General features: G+C 50.1%; 6 protein-coding genes across 6 annotated transcripts; 3 read left to right on the top strand and 3 right to left on the bottom strand.

Moving 5' to 3' along the window:
* Positions 1 to 60: 60 nt before the first annotated feature.
* JN550_008371 (uncharacterized protein) lies at positions 61 to 3,563 on the top strand (the record flags this gene model as incomplete). The annotated part of the gene is made up of 8 exons (XM_049320325.1): positions 61 to 483; positions 559 to 672; positions 740 to 1,141; positions 1,215 to 1,523; positions 1,586 to 1,926; positions 2,445 to 2,579; positions 2,680 to 3,011; positions 3,106 to 3,563. The coding sequence occupies 8 exons, from the start codon at positions 61 to 63 to the stop codon at positions 3,561 to 3,563; spliced, it is 2,514 nt and encodes an 837-aa protein (XP_049169593.1).
* Positions 3,564 to 6,184: 2,621 nt separating this feature from the next.
* On the bottom strand, positions 6,185 to 6,898 carry JN550_008370 (uncharacterized protein; the record flags this gene model as incomplete). The annotated part of the gene is made up of 1 exon (XM_049320324.1): positions 6,185 to 6,898. The coding sequence occupies one exon, from the start codon at positions 6,896 to 6,898 to the stop codon at positions 6,185 to 6,187; it is 714 nt and encodes a 237-aa protein (XP_049169592.1).
* Positions 6,899 to 7,947: 1,049 nt separating this feature from the next.
* On the top strand, positions 7,948 to 9,765 carry JN550_008369 (uncharacterized protein; the record flags this gene model as incomplete). Its single annotated transcript, XM_049320323.1, has 1 exon — positions 7,948 to 9,765. The coding sequence occupies one exon, from the start codon at positions 7,948 to 7,950 to the stop codon at positions 9,763 to 9,765; it is 1,818 nt and encodes a 605-aa protein (XP_049169591.1).
* A 1,816-nt stretch (positions 9,766 to 11,581) lies between these two features.
* JN550_008368 (uncharacterized protein) lies at positions 11,582 to 13,731 on the top strand (the record flags this gene model as incomplete). The annotated part of the gene is made up of 2 exons (XM_049320322.1): positions 11,582 to 12,394; positions 12,451 to 13,731. 2 exons carry the CDS (start codon positions 11,582 to 11,584, stop codon positions 13,729 to 13,731), a joined length of 2,094 nt encoding a protein of 697 aa, XP_049169590.1.
* A 147-nt stretch (positions 13,732 to 13,878) lies between these two features.
* JN550_008367 (uncharacterized protein) lies at positions 13,879 to 14,643 on the bottom strand (the record flags this gene model as incomplete). Its single annotated transcript, XM_049320320.1, has 1 exon — positions 13,879 to 14,643. One exon carries the CDS (start codon positions 14,641 to 14,643, stop codon positions 13,879 to 13,881), a length of 765 nt encoding a protein of 254 aa, XP_049169589.1.
* Positions 14,644 to 15,004: 361 nt separating this feature from the next.
* JN550_008366 (uncharacterized protein) lies at positions 15,005 to 15,769 on the bottom strand (the record flags this gene model as incomplete). The annotated part of the gene is made up of 1 exon (XM_049320319.1): positions 15,005 to 15,769. The coding sequence occupies one exon, from the start codon at positions 15,767 to 15,769 to the stop codon at positions 15,005 to 15,007; it is 765 nt and encodes a 254-aa protein (XP_049169588.1).
* Positions 15,770 to 17,468: the final 1,699 nt, after the last annotated feature.

Genomic DNA, 17,468 nt, shown 5'->3' with positions numbered 1-17,468 from the left:
ACCGTCACCCGTTGTTCTACGACTCACACACACTCCCTCACGCTGTTGCAGTCAACGGCCATGGGTCTCCTCACCATTGTCGAAGAGCGGCCGACGCCGCCGTCGGTCTACAACTGGCGCATCTATGTGCTCGCCGCCATCGCATCGTGTGGGTCCTGCATGATCGGGTACACGAGTGCCTTCATCGGAACCACCGTGGGTCTCGACTCATTTAAGAGCGAATTTGGCCTTGACAAGATGTCAAAGTCGGAAACCAACTTGATCAGCGAGAATATCGTGTCTCTCTTCGTCGCCGGTGCCTTCTTTGGCGCTCTTTTCACGTACTGTCTGAGCCACTTCATTGGACGCAAGCACTGTTTGGCAATTGGTGCGGCCACTTTCTCGCTGGGAGCTGGTCTTAACTGCGGTGCCGATAGCTCCCGTGGATTGGGTATCCTTTATGCTGGCCGTGTCTTGACAGGCTTGGGAACTGGTGTTGCATCTGTGAGTTATAGTCTTGGTGTTGCGAACTAAACACAATGAGCATCATCGACGCCGGATGTTAATAAAGCAATATAGAATATAATTCCTATTTACATTTCGGAGTTGTCGCCACCAGCCATTCGTGGCCGTCTAGTCGGGTTATACGAATTGGGTTGGCAAATAGGTGGCCTTGTGGGCTTTTGGATCAACGTGAGTTGCCAACATAACCTACTATTCGCTTGTGCCTCTTCTAACCTCTGTTGACGCAACGTCGTAGTACGGAATCGAACAACATATGGCTCCCAGCCGCACACAGTGGATTATCCCCTTTGCCGTTCAACTGATCCCATCAGGGCTCCTCCTGATTGGTTCCCTGTGGATCCGGGATTCGCCCCGTTGGCTCTTCCTCAAAAACCACCGCGATCAGGCCATTAAGAACTTGTGCTGGATTCGCCAACTGGAACCAACCGACATGTACATCACGGAGGAGATTGCAGCCATCGACAAGATCTATGAGATGCAGAAGTCTACCGTCGGATTCGGATTTTGGCAGCCGTTCAAGGCGCTTGGTGCTCGTCCGAACTTACAATGGCGGTTGTTCCTGGGTTGCATGCTGTTTTTCTGGCAAAATGGCTCAGGCATCAACGCAATCAACTATTATTCGCCCACGATTTTTTCGGTGAGTTAGAGTTACTTGTGGTCTATTCCATAACCATGACCGCCAAGACGCTAATAAAGTATGATGTGTATAGAGCATTGGCATTGAGAGTAACACGGTCAACATGATGACTGGCATTTTCGGAGTCGTCAAAGCCATCATGACCTTCGTGTGGCTGCTCTTTTTGGTCGACCAGCTCGGAAGACGGAAGCTCTTGCTTATTGGTGCAGTTACTGGCTCAGTCTGCATGTGGGTTATTGGTGCATACGTCTGCGTGGTCGAGCCAACCAAAAACCCTCAGGACCACTTGACTGGTAGCGGCATCGCTGCCATTGTATTTTTCTACCTCTGGACGGCTGTTTACACTCCTACATGGAATGGTACTCCATGGGTCATCAACTCTGTGCGTATCCACTCCATACATTCAGCTAGGTCCACCTTAACAGTTGCTAATACTCATCTCAGGAATTCTTCGACCCCAACTTCCGCTCCCTGGCTGGCGGTGCGACGACAGCTAGCAACTGGCTGTTCAACTTCCTCGTCTCTCGGTTCACGGAGCAAATGTTCGCAGCCATGGGCTACGGCGTCTACTTTTTCTTCGCATCGCTGTCGTTCTTGGCCTTTTTCTTTGCCTTCTTCCTCATTCCTGAAACCAGCGGCGTGCCGCTCGAGAAGGTTGACAGACTGTTTGAGATCAAACCGGTCTGGAGAGCCAATGCGACGCTCATGGCCCAGCTTAGAGAAGAGGAAGCACAATTTCGCTTAGACACCAAGTACCATTCCAGGCATCAAGAACAGGGCGGCCAGTCAGAATCAGATTCTCCATGAAAGGCGTCCGGTCAAATTAGAACATAGACTGGAAATATAGAAATATGAATGAAGAATATACATAGTTTTGCATGTTTTGGAAACCATCGGCGCAGAGTCTCCACTTCCTCATAGGTCTTCTCTGATCGATTGTCACGGAAGTAATTGAAGTCGGTTTTAAGGTAGCTCTATTGGTAAAGGCTGCATAGAGGCATCGCTGGCAATGGTACAAGGCTATGGTGTAAAGGATCATCCTTGGTTTCGGACCAGGTTGACTGTATTTAAGACCCTTCACGTTTTAGGGGCGGTGCCGAAGTGTGACCACACGTGGCGTTGGAAGAGAAACTAAGACATATATGATATCAATATCAAACCACTGAAAAAAATACCCTGTATGACCCTAGACGGTGTCCAATCTCTCATCATTTCTCCACTAGATCCTAGTCTCATGATAATCATAAATCTACCCGAATTCACATTGCGAGGCGCAGTCCAACGTATTCGACACGGTTTCAAGGAGCAAAGCAGAGGAAGTTGATCATGAAGGGGTTGTTAGGAGGGTCACTCAAGCAACAGCGGGCGTGTCTGTCCTGAGCAGCGCAAATGGCGTCAAGTTGAGCCACGGTGTATGGACCACCGGCGGCTACAAGAGGTTAACACAAATTTTCAAGCTAGGCGTAGAGAAACGGCTACTCACGAGCATTGCAGAAGGCGAATAGTCCGAAAAGGCCGTCTTCACAGCATCGTTGTAGCGTACCCGGGCAGGCTGTCGCACCAGGGGCGCTGGCGGAGGACCGGGTCGAAGAACTAGTCCTCGTGCTCGAAGAAACTGTCCGGGTACTGAAGGATGTCGTCCCGGCGCTGGAAGTTGAGCCGGATCGAGAAGACGTGCTGACGCTGCTTAGGCTCGAGCGCGAACTGGCAGAGGAGGCACTGGAGCGGGTGCTGGGAGATGCGGTACTCGGGGTAAAGCTGGACCTGCTGCTTGGGCTGACAGTTGGCTCTGTGCTGAGCCTGCTGGTACCCGATCTCGTGCTGTTTGCAATCGTAGACGGCGAAATACTGATCGTGCTGTTGACAAATGGTGGGTTAGTGTGGGTTGTGTTGGGGAAACTAGTATCTGAAGTTAGCATGACCATGTTTAACACCTTGAATGCAGAACATTTACCTGCTAAAAGTGAATCCTGATCGGTCTGCAGTTGATGGGCCAGTAGAATTGGTCACGGGTTCCATCTTGCTGACCGAAGTGGTTGGTGCACTTGAGGACACAGGCTCCATGACACTTTGTGTGGAGCTACCAGACCGAATAGTGACACTCGTCGTGAGCCTAGATGTGACGCTGATAGTGGATGTGGTCCGGACCGAGAGGGAGCTAGCTCCGCTGGAACCACCAGAGGCGGAGCCAGATGATGCACTGGATGCCCCTGAAGCGGAACGTGATGAGATACTGGATGCCGCAGAAGCACCGACCGATGAGACGCTGGATGCGGCGGACGCTGATCGGGATGATGCCCCATCGCTCCTGCTCGACGCAGCGGACTGCGCAGAGGCCACAGCTGCGACGATGCTGAGTAAAAGGACCTCGAACTGCATCTTGAATTACGGGTTAGATCAACGGATGCTGATTCAACGCTAGGAAAAATGAATGTAAAGGTAAAACGAGTGACCAGATTTGTTGTGTTGCAATTCATATTAATCAATTTCTTGGACGTGAAAAGCCTTTATATATTCGACCCTAGTGTTTCGTGAAATCTTCCCATCTTAACTTGACCAACTTTACCCCTGGGATGTAAAATTTTCGCGTGGTGATCGCCAACCTTTTCGTCGGCTGTCTTACTCTGCTCCAGCAGTAATATGACTCGCCTGGCTGCGATTGTCTTCACTTCGCGGGTGATTTCTCCGTGTTTGAGACATCCGTGGGGATCCTTGAGGCTTGTGTAGTAGCTATGCGCGACAAATTTCATTTGTACGCTTTCTGCGAATACTCCTGCAACGCAGTGCTACTGGTTGTGTTTCAATGACTCCGAACCAAGGTTCTCCCCTCCATTTACATCAGTGCCCCTTCGGAGAAATTTTATTGGTTTGAAAGAAAAGGGGTTTGTCGGATAGAGTTGACAGGTGCATATAAAGTCGAGCTGGCTGATCTAGACATGCAGTAGCTGGTTCCAGAGCGCGGATATCCTAATACGGACGACGCGCAGCAGGTGGGAGAAAAAGCAACTCTAAGATTGACCTTCAAAGAAGCTTCAGGGCTAGAAGGCGTTCTCAAGTAGACAGTTCGAAATGTTCTAGCTTAATGACCCCTTACGTCAAAGGCGCGGCCCGGAAGACAGGAATTAACCCGTTTGGCCAATACTGTTTAGCTTTCGTAAGCGGCACATACCGGACTCTGCATCTAGAAGCTAGTTTATAGTTAGACCCTTTTGCCTCTGAAAGTACCAAGCCCAAAAGCCAAGAAATCGTGGCAAGCTATTAGAGTCTTCAAAGGTGTCTAGGCCAGACCACCGACCTCATAATGTGCGGGAGTTCAGTTTATGGCCATCTTATACAATGTATATAGTGGAATCGAATTGACGATATCGCAATTAGTTGTGACATAGATATTGCGGACCCCGAGACAGAGACAACCACGAAAGATCACATCCGGACGCTTAAGTCCGTCCATATCAGCCAACCAGCCACGCATCCCCACCCAGCTCCTGCTCCTCGCATCAACCCTCCACGAGATGCGAGTAATGGGATTGAAGACCGGGTACCTTCGCGCTTAGTGCCAACGTCGTCGGTCATCTGAGATATTGTAAGTCAAAAGGAGAAACAGCCAATGCATCAGAATAAGGGCGAAAAAGTCCAGCATCCATTCAAAGCTCCGCAGAGCCCCTGACGTGAATATTACGCAACGCTACAACTTCAGTGCTCTGTATATAGAAGGGTAGTTATCATTTATTAACGAAGAATATTCATCTCCCGGCTCGGAACAGGCGAAAGAATTTCGTTAGAAGCAAGCAAAATACTGGTACTAGGCCACATTTCTTCAGTTCCGTGAGATTTCGTCACTTGCCCCTTTTACGACTAGAATTTTAGAACTCCTAGATCCTTGGAGGACAGAAAATCCGTCATTTGACTGATCTATGCATATGGCTGAATCAATAATCGTCGTTGCCACTATTGTGCCGTAAGGGTCTGGTGGTCAATCGCGACATGCGTCTGGTGGAACCACGCTCGCCCCGAATCAGCTTTTTTGTGGGTATTCACATTGAACAAGTGGAAGGGACAGACCCCAATGCATGCTTAAAGCTTAACGTAGTCCTATGGGCAACACAGGTGCATACCGCATCCTAATTCTCAATTGTCTAGATCCCTTGGAGCCACATAAGGTCACCGCGTGATTATAATTGAGGCTGGACAATCCAGACCGGTTGTTCAAGGAACTCAAGTCTTTCTGTATGTAGTCGGATTGGTCGGCTGCTGTTATGTTGAATTTGAGTCATTTTATTGACCAAAATGTGACATAATTGAGACATGAAGCAGGGCGGTGCCCCCTACCGTGGAACTCGCTGGCGAATCTCTGCGCAACAATGCGAAGTTGAAGCCTACCAGCTAAAAGATTACAATGCTTAATAGCACTCGGCATGCAGTCGGAACTATGACTGAATTTAACAGTATGGCAATACAAAAACAGACTCGGTGTTTGAGATGACGACTCATAATTGTACGTCTGTGACCAGTTGGTCGGGTGCAACGCTTTCATATACCATCATTGAACCTTTGATTCCTGGCGGCTGGTGCATGATCAATTGGTAGCCAGGCTTGGCACATCTCCTACTCACGCGTCTTCTTCATTGTATACTGTCAATAGATAGCGAATCAAGCTGATACTACTGACGCCACGGAGGCGAAGGCCCCAAAATGTGCGCCTTCAATGTGATTGGAGATTGTTGGATGTTGCGTGAAACATGCAGTGCAGGATGTCACACCTGACGCCCAGGCCTAGGGGACAGTGGGGGATGTCGAGCTGGCGCGTGGCGTCCCTTACGTAGGGTCTTGAGGCACATGTGCACATGATAGGCCGTACTTAGGAAGTAGCAAAGACATTATAGCCTGGACATAAGAAAGATAGCGGGCAACCTTACACTTGCCCATCCCTACGAACTTTTGCTTTCTGTGTTGTAAATAAATGTATGCTTGCTGAATCGTTATAAACATTTCCCGGCTATGTTCAATCACAAGGGCATAAAATATCCTGAATTGTATATTGTCCTAAAGAGAAGGTTTGCTACCCTTTTTCAAACGTATTGAGTCAGGCACGGTCCGGCCCGAGTGACAGTAGACTGCTTTGGGGACAGCGCGTATTTGGTGGCGCAGGTCCTTGATCATGGCTCCTTTTATCTCAAGCGAGTTTCTACCGATTCCAGTGGCGTCAGGCACCACAATGTTCTTTGTTGGCTTCATTTTGTGGCACATATTGAGATGCTGCGCAACCGTCGTCATAGCATTGTCGCGCTCCTCATCGCTCATGCGATCATGCTCCTTGAGCTGGCCGACAGTGTAGCCTTCGATCTTCAGAGCGCTGTTGACCCTCCGTATAACCACATCGTCGATTCCCGTCAAGTCGGGGTAATGCTGCGCGAGCAAGCTCAATAGCAGCGCGTACTCACCTTCTAGGCTTTCATCAGCTCTTTGCACTTCTTTTTGCGCACCAGCGTGCCATTTCAGCCTCCAAGTCTCTGCCAAGTTCAACTCGGGTTCAAGAGAATCGGTCACAGGCTTGACTGGATGGTGAGCTGCTTGTGCCAAAGCTGCCGCCATAGGCATGCAAGTACTACAAACCCTAGGAACTTTACCCACGTACAGCTGTTTATCCGCAAAGGCGAAGTCGCACCGAAAACGATCTTGCAGATGCTTGACTGATGGAGCAGTGGTATCCTCAATGTGCCTGCAGCTGAACATTGCCCGGCCGAGAACGTAAGACATTCTGACTCGCGCTGCAAGTAGAGCCCCACGTTTCGAAGCGAAGGTTTCAGAAAACAATTTTGTGTAGGTTTAGGCGGACGGGAAAGACGACCATGAACGACCTCGCATCGTGGAAAGTGCGGTACATCAGGGAACGAGGGGCCAATTTGTATGCATCATGAAGACAATGGCGTGTACTCAATCACGTATCAAATAATGTCATTGACAGGCTGTCAGCCCTTTCAGCCCTGTGGCAATCCCTTGTCGTAAGTGACGTTTTTGTCTCCAATGGCTTCGAAACAAAGAGGTAACAAACTGTTGACGCATTCACAGTTAAGTGTATTGGTATTCACTTATTATCCAATTCGATACCCAATGATACGGAGCCAGAGTAGCCGGAAGATGGATAGAAAGTTGCTTCGCTGAATACGGGCTCTCTACTTCGTAACAGCCGGGTTCGACGCACAAAATCATAGACACTACATATAGAGGTAATGACGGGTGATATTATCGCGCGTGTTCATCTGGCGGTTTCCTGGGAGACCTATTATAGTCGTCTGCAGCAACTCGTGGGATCCAAGTTGTGACTAGCTTTCGCCGCCGCATCAACACTCCTGGCCGTGCTCGACTCCTGGGTACAACTAGCTGCCTAACTCGAGATCAAATTTACATGTGCATGAAAAGGAGGACCCAATAAGAGATTAGAGTTTAGAAGTATGCCCGAATATACTATGTAATCCCAAGCAAAACACAAAAGAAACAGGCACATAATCATGCCGGGCTGCAAGGTGCACTCCTGGCCGAGTTTTGGAAGTCTCCATGTGTTACAGGCTGTGTAGCCCTCGAAACCAAGTATAGGATTTGCATCAATATATTGGAGGAGGCTTTTGTATAGTTCTGATAGCCCTGAGGCTACCTATCACCTATCCTCGCCAAGGCTACTTTACCCCACAAGCGGGGTGTATCATTGGCTCCATGCCACGTATGGCTGCATTGACTTGAAAGCCAGCGGGTGAAGAAAGTATTCATCAACCTTCCAAGCGAGTCGCTCTATTGCGACTTTCAGTACCATGGAGTGGCATGACAAGTCCTGCACGCGGCTCGACCTCGCGTCGTTTGGCGACGGCACCAGTTGCCTGAGTTGTGGGTCATTTGGCCCCGCGTTGGATCCTGTGCGGCCACCGATCAAGCAGCTCTCCGAGATCAGAATCCTGTGCATACTACCCGGGCGCTTCCAAGAACCTGTAGAATGTGAAATCACAACCGAGAGCCTGTCCTCGCACCCCGAGTACGATGCCATATCCTACACTTGGGCCGACGAGTCCGGGAATGCCAGCGCGTCACAGACAATTCTCGTTTCGGGTACTCCGTTCCAAGTGACGCGCAACTGTGAGATGGCCCTGAAACGAGTCCGCATGCAGTTCTCTACACGTCGAGTGTGGATTGACGCAGTTTGTATCGACCAGGAGAACGTCGACGAGCGTGGCCACCAGGTTGGGCTTATGCCGCGGATCTACTCCAGGGCCAAGAACGTTCTGAGCTATATTGGCGAAGCAACCCCAGAGAGCCGAGCTATTACACAAGCCCTCCTTCGTGGTCAGCCAGCTTCACACGGGGTTTGGTACGACATTGTTTCACGGAGGTACTTCACACGACTTTGGATCCTCCAAGAAGTTGCTTTGGCCCGGAAGGCTGTGCTGGTTTGCGGAGAAGACTCTGTTCCGTGGGAGGTGGTTCGCAAAGAGACAAGCCATCTGCGGCGAAGCCCAATACTTCCCCCAGTCTTTTTCTTCGACTACAAGATCTATTCCAGCCCAGGCCAGCTGTTAGATCTTCTTGTACTTGCGCAGTCATGCAGCGCCACGGACCCTCGTGACAAGGTATTCGCGCTTCTGGGACTACTACCATCGGGTCGGATAGGAGATCTTGAGGCAAACTACAATCTGACGGTTCGACAGATTTATATCCAAGTTGCCCTGCACCTTGCAGAAGCAGTAGGGTGGCCACGCGTTCTAGTGCATGCTGGAGCTGACAGACAAGGCGAGACAGTGGCATTGCCTACGTGGGTTCCGGATTGGAATTGGAGCAAAGACCGACCAAGGGACAGGCTTCAAGAAACGGAAATCCCCAATGCCGGTTGGGAGACTGTGATGTACAATGAGATCAATAACAGCATCAGCTTGAAGATTATTCATATACAAGGCCTCCGTGCCCCGTGGCGCGCATGGGAGCCAAGCTTAGCCACGCTCGGGACGCACTATCTCTGCTTTCCTCGGAAGAGAAAAATCACAGAGGTGGTTTTGCAGCTTTACGACAGCTTCTGTGAGCGGCAAGATCAGCGCTGTTTGTGGAATGGCGCACTTCTTCCCTTCGGCTACTTCGTGACGCAAGGCATGGGTCTCGAAATGCACGAAGTGAAACAGGGACAGCACTCGCTTCACGGTTTTTATAATTACGACATCAATTGGGTATCGCAGTTTTCATGCCTTTCCATTACAGCTGCTGCACAGGTATTCACCATGGTAACCAACAATATAGAACAGTTGGATATTCTCGTGAACGCAATCGAGGCACACCTAGTTGAGGAGGACCTGGAAACCGCAATGCGTAACGACGAGGTGGAGTTTGACAGAGATGCTTACGTGCCATATATCAAATTGCTTACGGAAACCCTTCCACCAGTTGGTGAGGAGTTGGAAGGCCTCTGGATGAGGAAATTCCACTCAGGAGAACTTGGAAGGTTTGAGAACAGGATGAATGGGGTAGTTGACGTCGACAGCGACAGTGATCATACTCCTGAGCCCTTGATCCAAAATGTCAGTGATGCGCTGTGGCGATTGCTAGTGCGCTGTTTCACCATGAGGGAGACAACTATAGAGATTATCTGAGTTTATATACATGCTTCGTCTGATAAGCTTTTGCCTCGTAAGCTACCGAGAAAAGGGATGCGGGTCGAAAATTAGCATCCCTACTGTATATGTCTACATTTTGAATAGCCATGTCATGCCAGTTCTACGCCAGCTGCATATAGGATGGCTTCCACCAGCCCTGCAAGATGCCTCTACCCTCATCAGATTGGCTGCTCTTCCGATTGACATTCGCGAGAAAGTGCTCGGATAATCCACATGGACGAACAGGGAGCCTGGCCTTAAATCCGCTGGCAAAACATGACCGGGCCCAGTAAGAGAATTCAACGCCGCCGAGCTCAGCGATTCTGCCCGAGATTTGCGGCCAACATGCACCGCAAAAGGACTCGAGCCGTACAAGGAGCGATTCGCAGCGATGAAGAAGGCGCGGACATGCGGTCCAGCTTCCTTGGCTGTCATTACACCATGTTTGGAGCTCAACGAGCTAACCACCCATCCGGATTATCAGGGGCACGGTATCGGCACGCTACTTGTCCGCAGGGGGATTGACAAGGCCACGCATTAGAACATGCTAGTGTTTTTCATTGGCGAAGCGCAAAGCATCGACTTCTATTAACTTGCGTTGGGTTTCTGCTCTGTGGATAATACGGAATACTGGCTGGACAAGGACGGTCGCGACATCAGTAGCGAAGTGGCCCAAGGTGGAAATAAGCCTTGGGAGATATCTTCTGGCGGGGTCTCTGTGGCGCAAATGGTATGGTTACCGGGAGATTGTGGTCTAGAAGTGGACGGTCAGTTATACAAGAGCCAAACACCTGCAATTGATACAACTTCCATACGTCTTTCCGGCCTGATATCTGAGAACATATGCTCAAGACTACGCGGCTAACCTGGCGGGACGAGAACACAACCCAGATTACATGTGCTAGCACTCGGGAGGCGAGCTGGCGTGCCCGTCACTTGACTATGCATAGAGGAGATGTTTCATCTGTACCACCTGTAGAATTCAACGTCACGTCAAAGAACATCTCGTATGTATCCCGTATATATGCATCATGTGTTCGTTCTTGACGCCCCCAAGAGACATAGCCAGCTCCATGGCTAGTCGGTAGCCCAACGGGGTGTGCTGCCCCTGCCAAGACAATTGGGCATGGGAGCGCAAACGTTAAGAACACGCTACTGCAGGCGGCAAGGCCTTGGTAAACGGTTTTAAAAATAGACAGCTCACAAATATCTACTCTCTCTTGGCAGCAATATACGGTAATATTAGTAGGTATGGATTCGATCGCTCGGCAATCGGCGGATTTTCAGGAGTTCATCTCAGCGGCCTCTTCCCTCAGTCCAAATCCTTTGGCATCGGGTGTGCCGGGAGCGTACATGGGCAACGACCCACCCCGTACCCACTATGACGAACGGCCTGCAGCGTTGCGCGTACCGAGGAGGATCCCAGAGTCCCAATGGCCGAGTCAAGACTGCATAAGTGAGTTGGTATGGCACAGTGGTCGCGACGCGACGCTCTGCCTAATAGCAACTCGTGCCAAGAGAATTCTCTTCCTTCTCATCCCACTCGCCTGTTTGCATCAGGAGCCACTTAATCCCTCTATTGAACATGGCGGCGATACTTTAGTCCCTAGGGGAATGAATACACTGATCCAGCCATCGTGCGCCACGTCATGCCGACTATTCCAGTTCATGGACTAGAAGGCCAATAACATATTCTCTGTACTACGACTCTCGGTACTGTCTTCACGTCGTACTTTCTCTTCCGTCTTTTTATCTATGTTATCAACCTTTTGCTGTTGAAGTCGAACACCGGAGCCGACGGCCTGGCGTCAATATGGCTGAAGGTGCTATGCCGGGTGCGCCCGAGATCTCGGGTGTAGACAGCGCCGAACATTTCTACCACCAGCCACCCCCAGTAGCCGGCCTAAGTATGGGGGGCTCTACCCAGATCAGCAGCGAAGAGACCCAGGTCGACACGCCAGACAGCGAGCACCACGAACGGAGGCCGTTGTATCAGGCTTCACGTGCACCTTCGCCGTCCCGGGACAACACGCAAAGCAGTACGCCTGGCCCCAGGGCCCATTTCCCCGAGGATGGAGGGCAGCTCGCCCAAGCTTACTCTGCACGTCCGATCCCGACAGAGTCCCATTCCTCTCGCTATGCAGGGGAGAAGGACCGCGAGCCAGCATCTCATCGAGGGGTCTGGCAGTCATTCCGGGATTGGTGCGAGAGTTGGCAGGAGGATTTTGGTGCTCCTCATAAGCACCAAGATGTTGCGGATATCATAGGCGATGCCGGGATCGACCCGCAGATATTCCGCAAAATGAAGTCGCACGGGCGGGTTTCTAGTCTTGTCGCGCCGTCGATGATGTTGGCACGCCCTGGCCTTGGACAGCATACAGACACCAGCACAGCAATCCCGACACCCACTCAACCTTGGATGTCGATGTCGAGGGACTCAAGCCCGGGATCATCTACACCCGCAACACCATTCAGGAAAAGCCACGCTGGCGTTGATCCGCATGAAGTCACTCGTGCTCTGCGGAAACTCAAAGAAAAGTTTGGTAATGGCAATGACTCCAAGCGTGCCAAGTATATCCAGGCCAAAGCAGAGTTGGCACATAGGCGGAATGTTGTCTTGCTGCTTGTATGTTGCCTTCCTTCATTGCGCTCCGATTAAATCACAGCCTAACAATGATATAGGTATATGCATTCATGGCTTACGGTGCCCCGTCACACCGCATTGAGGAATATACACTTGCCCTTCTTAGAGCCCTCGACATGGAGGGTCGCGTCAACTACACGGTCGGCTGTACCGAAATTTCCTTCATCAACCCGGTCGATCCTGCTGATCCCATGACTCGAAGTGCTTACACGACGCTGGTCAAAGCTCAAGGGCTTGATATTGGTGCATGTGAGACCGCATTCCGCATCTACAAGGACGTCGTGCATGGTGCGATTACAGTCGAGGAGGCAACACAGAGCCTCGTCGCGTTGATAGAAAGCCCGTCCTATTACCGCCCCTGGCACATCGTCCCGTTCTATGGGTTTGCTTCCGCATTTGCTGCCATCTGGGCATACAATGGCTGGTGGAGCGATATGGCCATTTCTTTCTTCCTTGGCTGCATTGTTGGGTTTCTGCAGGTCATTGTTGCTTCCCGAAACCCACTCTACAACAACGTTCTGGAAGTGACATCCTCACTTATTACAGCTTTCGCCGCTCGGGCATTCAGTTCTATCGGGGGTCCGTCACAGAAATACTTCTGCTTTGGTGCCATCTCCGAGTCTTCCATCACTACGATTCTGCCCGGTTACATTGTACTGTGTGGTACACTGGAGCTACAGAGCAAGTCCATCACGGCAGGATCTACACGGCTGTTCTACGCAGTCATGTATTCGCTTTTGCTAGGCTACGGAATCAATGTCGGGGCGCAACTATGGGCAGTCATTGACCCTGATGCTGTCACATCTAGCACATGCCCACGATCTGTCGATCCTCGATGGAAGATTCTTCTTGTGCCAAGTTACTTGGTGCTACAGGCTGTACTCATACGTTCACGGCCTCGACAGATTCCAATCCAAGTAATCCTCGGGTCTGCTGCATACACAGTCAACTATTTCGTGTCGCAGTATGCCACAGCGCAAGTGGCCAATACAGCTTCAGCCTTCGTTCTCGGCGTCCTAGGCCACCTTTGGGCACGCTCACAACATGCGTTCGCTTTTGCTGCCGTCGTTGCAGGCATTATGGTCTTGGTTCCGTCAGGGTTATCTGCTCAGGGCGGCCTCCTGCTAGGCATTTCTACTCCGCTTTTCAACAATGGATCAACTGACGCACAAGACATCTACGAGCAAACGATATACCATTCTTTTAGCGTTGGTGCCCAAATGATACAGGTTGCCGTCGGGCTTGCGGTGGGATTATTCATCTCGGCGTTGGTGGTCTATCCGTTTGGGCGGAAGAACAATGCCCTGTTTTCTTTTTAAGGGAGAAAATGATTCAGCTCTCACGAATCTGCTTAGACAGCAGGCCAAAAAATCAAGAGATACTTGAATAATTTAGAAGAAATAATTGGAGACCCTGTATAAGCCGCCCTGGAGGTGGCTCCAACTGCATCGAGTACAGGGCGTACACTATGGCGATAACGCATTGAGCTCATCGACGGCAGCGTTTCTGGAATAGATTGCATGCTGATACTCCTCGTAGAACAAGCTGTCCTGGGGGCTGGGTAACCACTTGACAATCCTACTCATTACGAGGCTATTGAGGTGGTGGATTCTCCACCCATCCCCCGATAGACCTTCTATCTCCTCCTGATACTCTGTCGTATCATGCTTAGAGAAGATATCGAACCAGGCCACCTGCATCACCTCAACCAATTCAATGAGTAGATCGTCTAGGTTTCTCGAAACCGGATCCTTCAGCCCTTCTTCATCCTCTGGGTGTCCAGGTGGTCGGTAAGTCATGGACCATAACCAGATCTCACCACGATCTGGGTGCCACTCAGCCGACTTCGTCCGGTTCGGCGTGCGTCTTACTCTGAGGCCTACCAGCTTTTTGGCCTTGCACATTTTGTCGGGTTTCGCAACACAGCGCGTCAATAGGCCAAAGAAAAAGATCTGATCTAGCCGTTCCATGTAATCCTTCAGCGTTTCGGTAAGCTTCAGCGTCTCAATGTCCTGCGCGAAGTCTTGAACGAATTGCTCCTGGAAACGCCGCACTGCCTTCGATTCCTCGCCGAGGCTCGATTTGGAGTCGTTTCGCACCAGCAGAGTCAAGTACCGAGGGTTCATGTTCCATTCCTGCGTTATTCTGTCGGCATCGTGGCCACTGCGGCGTGATTGGTAATGGTCCGCTCGGTGCTTAAGACGCTTGAGATCTCTCGTGTCAATTGCCATGGTGTTTAGCGATGTGTGAGTTTGTTGATCAGCCTCATCGAGGCTGGAAAAGCACTGGGTAGCAGAACATATAGGATCAATGCGTCTATAAGTCGTCCTGCCTCCTTTGTTTGACAAATCATCAAGTCAATAGCTCAAAGACAAAGTTAATCCGCTCTAAAGAGGCCATTGCCTGGTCAACAGCTAGCAGCATACTGTAGACAATGGATGCCCCATAAAACTCTTCACTGCCAACCCTGCTGCGTACTCAACTACTGCACATTTGCAAAGTAAACATGTTGAGAGCCAACTTCAGAGTGAACGAAAAATACAGTGGTTGATATGGTGTTTTCCACATATTTTGACAGTAGATGATTTGTAATTATGCTGCTATTCCATGCTGCAGATCATAGCTCAAAGTCTCGTTTGGAGTGAAGTATTTCTCCAGGCCCTTCTCTTTCTGCAGCAAAAGATCAGCTACCAGGCGCCCAAAAACCACGCTGCCGTAGCTGTTAAGATGTGTCATGTCAGCCCCATACCCGTTAAGGTCATAATTCTGGGCTGAAGTATTGCCAATCGCATTCACGTACTCCAGAGAGTACTTGTTGAGATCCAAATACGTGGTCGCGGTAGCATCGGCAGCAGCAATAGTGTAGAGGCGCTCGTTGTGCAGGGAGTCGCTAGCGTTATGCTCGGAGGTGAAAGAACGGCGTGTGAGGGGCGTCACCAGCAAAGGCGTTCCGCCACGGGACTTGATGTCCAACGCCAAGTTCTCGAGGTTTGTCTTGTACTGTTCCAAGGAGATATTCGCAGCAGGTTTCTGGTCGTTGTGCCCAAACTGTATTGTCACATAGACCTCATAGCCCTCTGCTTTCTTCGAGTCCACGTATCCTTTGACAGTTGCCCAGTCACCGCCTTTGACGAAGCTCACTGTCGTAGCTCCATTGTGCCCTTTGTTGACACCCCATGCACCGTCTCTCAGGAATGATAGGAACCCATTGCCCCATCCGCCTCCATTAGCTGCCTGGACTGCCGTGGTTGAGTCCCCGGCAAGGATGAACGCTGGCGGCTTCTCGCTTCTGGTGTGACATGGTGCAGGAGAGGCTGCCACCACGAAGGCCCAAAGTGGATAGAAGAGGTATTTCATGTCCATAGACGGAGGCCTGCTAATAGCCTCTTGGATAATCCCATGGAGATTATGTGGGTTATTTGAATGACTAAAGACGGCCTTGACGGGTTATATACAATCACTTCAATGCATCTATGTCGTCAGAGCGTCCCATGACCTCAGAAGACTATTTTTCCAGCATCGTCGCTCAATCTATCTCGCTTTTCCGTTTTTGACAATTTACTGTCACGATTTTTCCGCGACTTAAATCTACCTTGCTCATTGGGATTGAGACATTGGCCTAGTACGGGAATGTGTGGTGGGGTGCGGAATTCTCGCGAGATCTGGAGCCGAGACCAGAAGATCCTCTTCGCTGGTTGGAGGACTCAGGAGCCGACTCTGCGGAGTTGGCTGGTGCCGACCCCACACCCAGATATGGGAAAGCCAGGTACGAATACTTGGCAGCAACCCTATGGCATCGCCGTCAGCTTTCTGCGCTATCCGTGGGGACACGATTCTGATGAGATGGTCCTGTACTTAGTGCAAGTCAATGCAATGCAGTATAGATACTTAGCTAGTGCTCTATCCATGGACAACTGAAACAAGAGTTACTGCGCTCCGCATACGTGCAAATTCTTTATAGCGTTAGTGAAATATTGTAGTCATACTGCCAGGCCTTGGAGTTAAGAGGCAGCTATCAATATGGCGCTATGATGTACATAAATAACGAAACTGGGTAAAGTTGACTTCAATCATAGAATAGTTGCTAGTTGTGAAAGTTGTACACAATTCCGCTTCGCATTGCTCCCTGCCTTGTTTATGTATTAAATATTTTATGCACTTGCCAGTGGTTTGCATACATCGTGAGGCGAGTTTCTCATAGAAATATGTACCCAGTCTGCTAATTGAAAGTACGCACACAGTCGATGCTTCGGGTTATGTCAGCAATTTGAGGTAGCAACCCAGTATATGACGACGTTCAAGCGGCTTTGGTACTGAAGGAGGATCACGCCAAAGCTGTATAGACCAATCATTCTATCAATACCTCAAATGCGGGAAGGAGATGTGACATACCTTGATTGAGAGCTATCACATGATGCCCTAGCCAATTGTGATGAGGCCACATGGAACCAAATTGACCAGACAGACCTGATCTTGATTTCATATCACCCTGGATTGAACATAGCAGTCTAAAATTTGAAAATCCATTCCTGTGAGATACTGTAATCTGAGTACTTGCTTCGCTTTGGGCGGGGGACAAGGCCCAAAGGGCCAGAACAATCCATCGCGGACTTTAAAGTTTTCGGCTCCAATAATTCGTATTGTCGCCAAGTGCTTGCGTGAAGCCCCTAGGCATCTCGTGCAGGGGTCTCGACACGGAACACACAAGATGAAACATGCCCCTGCCACGCGGGATGCTAGAAATGTTTTTTTTTTTTTTGGGAAGCAATTGTGTCTTGCGAGCTGTTCAGTACAGTGTCAAGTTGTTAGACAAGTCGACGCGGGGGCTGATATTTGAATTTATCCACTCTGGGAATCGTATTGAATACAATACAAGTCAACGATGGATCAAGAGAGCCGTTAAGACCTGAAAAGAAAAGTCAAGCCGTGGTAGTACCTTGCCATAGTCAGGAATTCCCAGCAGATGCCAGACCGCAGTAATTAGAGCAGCGACTAGACTCATAGCTGCCGTTAGAGTATGAAGCAAGAGCGTTTGAGACTATGTTCAATGTCCGAA

The sequence above is a fragment of the Neoarthrinium moseri genome, assembly GCF_022829205.1.
Source record: "Neoarthrinium moseri strain CBS 164.80 chromosome Unknown scaffold35_Wmoseri_CBS_16480, whole genome shotgun sequence".
Lineage (NCBI taxonomy): Eukaryota > Fungi > Ascomycota > Sordariomycetes > Amphisphaeriales > Apiosporaceae > Neoarthrinium > Neoarthrinium moseri.
This window is presented reverse-complemented; position numbering and strand designations above follow the sequence as displayed.